Source organism: Musca vetustissima, unplaced genomic scaffold (assembly GCF_032173495.1).
Source record: "Musca vetustissima isolate MV318-11 ecotype Yass unplaced genomic scaffold, APGP_CSIRO_Mvet_v1 utg16650, whole genome shotgun sequence".
In the NCBI taxonomy this organism is placed as follows: Eukaryota; Metazoa; Arthropoda; class Insecta; order Diptera; family Muscidae; genus Musca; species Musca vetustissima.
In genome coordinates, this window is record NW_026883870.1 from 38867 (window position 1) to 47506 (window position 8640).

The window sequence follows — 8640 nt, forward strand, 5'->3', positions numbered from 1 at the left end:
AAAGTCGAAAATCGATTTCGAACAGGTTTGACAGAATCTAAAGATCGAAAAGTCGACTTTTTGGTCGGAGACAAAAATCAAAAAGTCTAAAAATCGACTTTTGCGCTCGACTACGTATCCCTAGCCATGACATTAAAATTCTGCTAGGAGATTTTAATGCAAAAATCTGAAGGGAAAATATCTTTGGCCCCAACGTCGGAAAATTCAGCCTCCTTGAAGAAACATCAGACAACGGCATGAGGTTGATTGACTTCGCGGCAGCAAAAAACATAGTAGTTAGCAGCACCAAATTCAAACATCTCGATAAACACAAGGCCACTTGGATTTCTCCCGACCGAACAACGAGAAATCAAATCGATCATGTTGTGATAGACGGAAGGCATTCATCCAGTGTATTAGACGTTCGGTCGATCCGAGGAGCGAATATCGATTCGGACCATTACCTTGTGGCAGTCAAGGTACGCACCCGTCTTAATGTAGCAGCAAAGGTCGAAAAGCTGCAAACACAACAGATAGCAGAAGCCTACTCCGCTCAACTTACCCAACTGCTTGACGAAAGCACCCCTTGTCCCGATAATCATATAAAAGCACAGTAGCAGAGAATTGCCACACCCTACAAACTGTAGCAAAAGCAACACTTGGGTACCAAAGACCACCATCAAGAAATCCGTGGTACGATCAGGAGTGTCGTAATGCTACTGATATGAAAAACTCAGCGTATAGGGCAACCCTGCGGACAGTAGCAACACCTAATGTGGTGGAGAACTATAGGGAGGAAAGGAGAGAGGAGAAAAGTATTTTCAGAAAAAAAGAAGAAAGAACAAGAAAAACGTGATCATGAGCAAATCGAGATGTAAAGGAGTCAGAATGAAGTTCGAAAATTCTACCAACGGGTAAAACACCAAACCGAAGGCTTTAGTGCAGGCACATCCTCCTGTAGAGATGAAGAAGGAAACCTGGCGATACAGACAGCGTGCTGAGGATCTGGAAGAAGCATTTTGAAAAACTTCTGGTATCAATTAATAGCGGTGAAGAGGATACCTTGGAACCAATAATAGATGACGGTATAGAGTGTATACCACATAGCCAAGATGAAGTCAGAATAGCAATTAATCGGCAGAAGAACAATAAAGCGGCAGGTGCCGAACTATTCAAGACTGGTGGTCAGATGCTGGTAAGGAACATGCACCAGCTGATTTGTACAATTTGGCTAGAAGAATGCATGCCCAATGATTGGAACCTCAGCATCCTGTGACCGGTGCACAAAGAAGGAGACAAGACGATATGTGCCAAATATAGAGGAATATGTCTCCTTCCCATATAGCATATAAAGTGCTATCCAGCTTACTGTGTGAACCACTGAAGCCAATGGTCAATGACATTATTGGACCTGGCAAATCCACCATTGACCAGATTTTCACTCTGCGCCAAATCCTGAAAAAAACCACGAAAAACACATCGACACATTCCACCTATTCGTCGACTATAAAGCCGCATTCGACAGCCCTATCCGCTCTGAGGTTTATAAAGCCATGTCTGCGTTTGGCATTCCTGCAAAATTAATTCGGCTATTCAGGATAACTAAACCAGGCACAAGATCAGCAGTTTTGAGTGTTTGAGAGAAAAATTGTCCGAAAGATCTATGGACCGATCTATGGACTATGGACCTATCTGCGGATGAACCATGAGTTGTACCAGCTATTCTCGCTCAGAAGGCATATAAAAGCGAACCAGTTGATGGATCACGCAGAAGGGGAAGGCCACGAATAAGATGGAAAGACCAAGTGGAAGACAAAATTGCCGAATATAGTCTTACAAATTTGAAAAATTGCGCAAGCCTGGAAGTCTTTTTTAAGCTCAGCTTATGGAACGAAAGTTTTGTCACAAGCCAGCTAAGTAAGTAAGTAAGAACGCCTAAGAGCTAATTATATTTATAAAAATCCACACATGTGTAGAACCTTGAAAAAATATTTTTAAACCAGTAAGGAAAATAGTAGAGTCGGGCTGGGCTGACTATATGGTACCCTTCAACACTTTGGGTATATTGTACATAGTCTCCTAACAGACGTCGCCTTTTCGACAGAACATTGACATGAAATTGAACAAAGGATATATAGGAACTTTGGTACACCATTTCTATTAAATCCGACGTAAATATATATGGGACCTACATCTAAATCTGAACCGATTTTCATTAAACTTAGCACATATCATTATAGACACAATTCAGTACGCTATGTTAAATTTCGTGCATATCGGAAGATATTTAGGGACTTTAGCCCATCATTTACCTAAAATCGGGGACTTTGGTGCATCATTTACATAAAATCGGACGAAACTATATATGGGAGCTATATCTAAATCTGAACCTAAATAAGTGGACTGTGCCAAATTTCATCCAAATCGGATCATAAATGCGACTTGTACTTTGTTCACAAAAATACATGGACGGACGGACATGCGTAAATAGACTAAGAAAGTGATGCTATGCATATTCTCAAAAGGAACCATGGGTCTATCTCGATTCCTTATGCCTGTTACAAACATATGTACAAAGACATAATACTCTGTACCACAGTGTGGTGAAGGGTATAAAAATCCACGTCTATGTGTAGTCCTTGAAAAAATATCTTTCAAAAATCCATGCCTAATTTTAAACTTTGAAAAATGTATTGAAAAAAACCCAACCCTGATTATAGCCCTTGAAAAAATTTTAAAAATCCAACTTTGTACATTTTTACATTATTTTTATTACTAAATCGAAAGATTATACTAAACTTATTTTACATCTTATTAGCTAAGAGTCTTATTTTAGCGCTTAACTAAACTACTCATTATTGTCAAATAGTGGTGGGTGGTGGGCAGGTGGAAAATTACAGCTAAACTATATTTAGTCTAAATTTCATTCCTGGTCATTGTTCTTCACATAATGATTCTCTTCGGCATGCATCAGATTTTGCATTTCCTTGTATTTGCGAATGGCATTTCGTACAAATTCCGATGCACGTCGCACACGTTCTGGTGTCATTTCTTCGGCCAACATACGACCGACATCGGCAGCACCCTCACCACGAAGATATGAGACAGCTTTAAAGGAAATGTTGCAGATCGGTGTCAAATTACAGATGGCGGTGGTGATGGCACCTCCGAACAGAATCATGGCCAAGGCACCCAAAGCGGTAAGGACCATTTGGAAAATGGTTGAACTCATCAGAGTGGTGAATAGATTTTGTAGCGCCGTTGAGATATTGCTAATTACCGATGTCGAAGCGGCAGTTCCAGTAGCTGCCAAATTGGCGGAGACAGATGGCACCAAGAAACCATCGTAACCAGTTTGTACAGCAAATGGCCCGGGATATACGGGAGCTGGGGCGGCACCATAACCAGGATAGGCATAGGGGGCAAATGCCCCAGCAAATTGTGCCAAATATTGTTGGAATGCCTCAGGTGTCAAATACCCCGCATATATTGAAGGATCAAATGGTGCTGAGCCAGCGGAGGAATGGTGTTCGGGTAACTGAAAGTAATTGTAAATTTTCATTATAAGGTAATCGATTATTTGCAAGAGCAAATTTAAACTTACCACATAAGTGGGTTCGGGATTTGAATTCGAGGTTTCCAAATCCGTCGCATTTGGTCCCGGTGTCACTGGTTGCTTAACACCATCTGATGTCACTGTTTCATTGCTTGCAGCAGAAACTTCACCTGTCGTCGATTCTATGGGCACAGCCATAACCTGAGATCCCAAAGCAACAATGGCAGTTACATAAAATAATCTGAATGGTCTCATTTTAAATTTTTGTAATTTTCTAAAATTCACTGATCTTCACTGTTGTACCAACTTCGTAATACTGATGTCTTTTTGCAACATATCCTCGCGTATTTATACCCAGGATTTCAAGGATTGCCTACAGGACAAATGTCCACATGAGACAGTTTTTCTTCGCACATTTTCTTGTCTCGCCTTTTTTCTTAGAAAAATTCACTTAGCACTTAACTAATTAACATAGACAGCACTCATTTTTCGAAGGTGACCTTGGTCAGATATTTGCACAGGTCAGATTATGTTTTTAAGTCTTTCTTTAAGGACAGGTAATTTTTCCTTCATTTGTTTGCCAATATTGGGAATTTTTCATGGAAAATTTTCTATCCGTTCCTTTGTGTTGTTATTTTTGTTGTTGTTGTTTTGATTTGCAGGTATGCGCTTAGTCAAATGCGTACGGTCACTCAAAGGGAATTACAACTAATAGTGCAACTGAATTGTCCCAGCGGATTTGCATCTGCCGGTTGAAGTAAAAAAAATCTAACGTGGGCTGGATGGTACAGTCGCGGCTAAAATGATAAACACTAGTTGCGTTAAATGTGTTTGATATTATGATCAATAAAATACAATTTATAAAATAAATTAAGAGAATCCTCATTCTCGATTTGAAATTTTGGGCAATTCTCAAACGACTGGCTTATATTGAAGTTTTGAAACTTTGCATATATGGATACTTAAGGCATAAGAAAATGTATTGACACAATTTTGTTTTTTATACCCTACACAACTTTGTTTGTTAGCCTGCAAAGATTGTAACGCCGCGAAATATTGGTCCTAGACCCAATATCGATACAAAACTTTTAAGTATACCGATCGTCATATCTCGACTAGCTGAGTCGATCTAGACATGTGAGTCCGTCCGTCTGTCTATTATAAATTGTAAGTACGATGCAGGCCACAGTTATGAACCAATCTTCACGAAATTTAGCATGTAGGATGGGTTCTGCCTAATGAAGATCCCTATTGTTTTTGGTAAAGATCGGTTAATATTTTGTGGACTAAATGGACCAAAAACTTTAATTTGGCTGATTTTCTGGTCGCTCCAAAGGCAGCAAATTTTGTATGTGGTTAAGGGGATCGGGCCAAGGAATAAGCATGCCTGTTTTGATAAAGATCGCCAATATTTACCCTGACTTTTGTGTGAAAAATACAAATCCTGAAGGACATAGACCCGAGAAGTTGAAAGTATATCCAAGAGGAGTAGGTGACCTTTAAGTTGATAACAATTATATTGTCGCATGTACTCGGATGTGGGAGTTACACTTTAATATTTACAGGTGCTTACGTATTCATATATTATTTAGTAACCCATTATCACACTGGAGGGCGGAAATATAGCGCTGATCGCTTTGAAATGTTCCATGAGGTTCCAGTTATGGTCAAGGGCAACGCCTATAATTTTCGGTGATGATCAGATAATAATTTTGGGATGAAGTGGGCCGAAAACTTTTTTTTCGTTTTTTTAGTTGATCAATGGGCCACAATTGAGAGCTGAACATCACAACACAACTCACGGTGAAGGGAATCTGGACAAGTAATTAGAAGGACTGTACTGAATATTATCAATATTTGTTGACTTATAGTCGGTCAAGAGGATGCAACTATCACGAAATATTGCCAAAGCTCAGATTATAGAATCACAGAAAGTTAGATTTTCATGAAGTTGTGTAGGGTATCCTATGGTCGGCCCCGTCCAACTATACCGCTCCGCTCAGTGGTTGTTTTCTTGTAGTTGTTTTTCGTAATTAAAGAAAAGTCATTCTTTTCAACGCAGACATAATTTCCGACCACTGGGACTAGGATTAATATCGCACAAAACTTAACCGAATAGCGGACCTATTAAATTTGATTTTTGGGGAAATTCCCTATTTTTGACTACAAACCAAGTTATTAAATAAGGAAGATCTTGAGCGATTACATTTATCCTAAATCAGACAATAGCTATGTATGCAATTGTGCAGGTGTGTGGATTAATTATCAATCGCTACAACAAAAATCTGATTTGAAAAGAACTGTTTCTAGAATGAAGACAAATGTCGAACTTTGACAAATTTGAATTTAATTCGCATATGCAAGTTTCGCATCAGGGCGGAATATATACAAGTTATCAACATACGACCTTTGTAAAGCCACATAGCCCAATATGTCTGATGAGGCGCTTAACCAACGGCGAAACGCGCCGCATAATGGTGAGTACGTAGGTTCTTCTCCTGGCTTTCTGGAAATTTAGATCAGTAAGTTAAATTACAGGTTGTGGATTGCCTGTGATAAATTTCTATTTATTTCCATCTTGGTTGACAACGAATCCAAACATATATGGGACCTTGTTTTGGAATAGCCCCCATTAAAGGGTACGTCCCAATTTGCCGTATTTTGAAGGTTCCAACTTCATCATCCAAACGAAGCCACTGTAATTACGCATATCGAATTTTCAGAAATATTTTTGATATGGGTTCATGGTTCGAATTAGTCTTCATTAAAATGTCCCGCTTTTTATACCCTTCACCACACTGTGGTACAGGGTATTATGTCTTTGTGCATATGTTTGTAACAGGCAAAAGGAAACGAGATAGACACATGGTTCCTTTTGAGAATATGCATAGAATCACTTTCTGATTCGATTTATGCATGTCTGTCTGTCCGTCCGTCTATGTATTTTTGTGAACAAAGTACAGATCGCATTTATGATCCGATTTGTATGAAATTTGGCACATTTCACTTATTTGGCTCAAGGACGAACCCTATTGAAATTGGAGAAAATCGGTTCAGATTTAGATACAGCTCTCATATATAGTTTCGTTCGATTTAATGTAAATAGTGCACCAAACTCCCAATTTTGGCCCTATGGAAGCAGAATTTTGCACAGAGTACTGAATTAGATCCCAACTGATGTATGCGAAATTTTGTTGGAATCGGTTCAGATTTAGATATAGCTCCCATATATAGTTTCGCCAGATTTTAGGTAAATGGTATGCAAAGTCCCTATATATCTTCCGGCATAGCGTACTGGATTGAGTTGAAAATTGAAATTTTCTTGAAAATCGTTTCAGATTTAGATATAGCTCCCATGTATAGTTTCGCCCGATTTTAGGTAAATGGTGCACCAAAGACCCTGAAAATCATTCGATTTGCACGAATTTTGGCATAGCGTACTGAATTAAGTCTAGAATGACGTGTGCTAAGTTACGTGAAAATCGGTTCAGATTTAGATATAGCTCACATATATAGCTTCACTCGACGTTAGGTAAATGATATGCCAAACTCCCTATATATCGTCCGATTTGCTCGGCATAGCGTACTGGATTGAGTCTAAAATGATGATGATATCATGTTTTTAATATTGACATGACATTTTTCACAACGTACAAAATTGAGCATTTTGATATTTGCTTCAATGTAATGTAACAAACGAATGACATGTTTATGGATTGGTCTATGTCGGTTCACATTTAGATAAAGGTCACATATTTTAGTTCATCCAATTTCATGTTAATGGCCCTTTTGTTAGGATGCATTCGTTTATATCCAAATCATGACCGATTTCAGCGAAACTTGCCACACATTAAGTTAAACTAACTTAAGTATGTTGTGCAAAATTTTGTGTGAATTGGTTATACTTTGGTGTACCATTTACTTAAAATAGGATGAAACTACAAGTGGGAGCTGCATTTAAATTTGAAACGGGTTTTCCCCAATTTCAATAGTGTTCGTCCTTGGGCCAAAAAAGGTGCCAAATTTCATCTCATACACATAATAAACCTGTATTTTGTTTACAATTTTACATGGACATGGACTGAAACTGTGATTCTATGAATTTTCTCATACTGAACGATGGGTCGGTTCCTTTTACCTGTTACATACATATGCCCAAAGACATAATACCCAGTGTGGTGAAGGGTATAAATAGCTTGCGACCTTTATACTTAACATTGTGACGGGTCTGAGTATGGACATTTAAGAACTACTTGGATGGAACAACGCGACTAAAACCCAAAATGATGGGGACCTTCATATTAAGACTATGTCAAACATGACGGGCTATATTGGAAATCTTATGCTAGCATCCCCGTTTCTCAAGCCACTACTGTATTTATATTTACACATGTTGTCTCAATAATCTTCATATCTCCCAAAACATACATATGTTTGTGTTTATTTCCTATTATGTTTTGCATAGAATTTTCACAGGCATTTAATGATCTTTAGGAGAGACAGATGCAAAACATTTTTTAGATTTTCCTCTCTTGCCACATTTAGCATTTGGTGTAGTAGTAAACATCATTTCATCGATGCGTCCGGTAGTTGTAGCCTGTGCACTGAGTCAAAAGTGTTGTTTGCCACTTCTTTATGCCACATCATATCCATTTATTACAACTTTGACGGTTTCTTTCTTGTCATCATCTTCGATTCAAATCTGCCTTTAATAAAAACAAACTGTTGATCGGCGTCACTGTTGTTTTTCTCGCTTGCCTTTCACTGAGAACAAAACTGTAAATAAATTCTATAGAAAGTCATAGTAAGATGTGACGTTTTGTAACTTTCAATGACCGGCGAGAAAGAAGTGAATGTGGGCGATAGAATACTCGTATTGTGACGGGTTTTTTATGCTTTCAATCAAATGTATACAAAAAATATTAACGACAAATCATTCATTGGCGCTTTATACACTGCGTATCATAACTATAGACGCACCCTTAATTCAATTGGTATGTTAGTTGACAAATAAAATGGACCCATTAAGTTATTGTTCACAATAAAACGATCAAAAACACATATTATTCAACAAAAATAATTAATTTATTCTTTATGGTTTCGCC

At 38.2% G+C, this 8640-nt stretch overlaps 1 protein-coding gene across 1 annotated transcript; it reads right to left on the reverse strand.

The window, feature by feature from the left end:
- Positions 1–2902: 2902 nt before the first annotated feature.
- On the reverse strand, positions 2903–3790 carry LOC133330869 (uncharacterized). Its single transcript, XM_061539273.1, has 2 exons — positions 3584–3790; positions 2903–3517 (listed from the first exon to the last, which is right to left on the reverse strand). The coding sequence occupies exons 1-2, from the start codon at positions 3788–3790 to the stop codon at positions 2903–2905; spliced, it is 822 nt and encodes a 273-aa protein (XP_061395257.1).
- Between the last annotated feature and the right edge of the window lie 4850 nt (positions 3791–8640).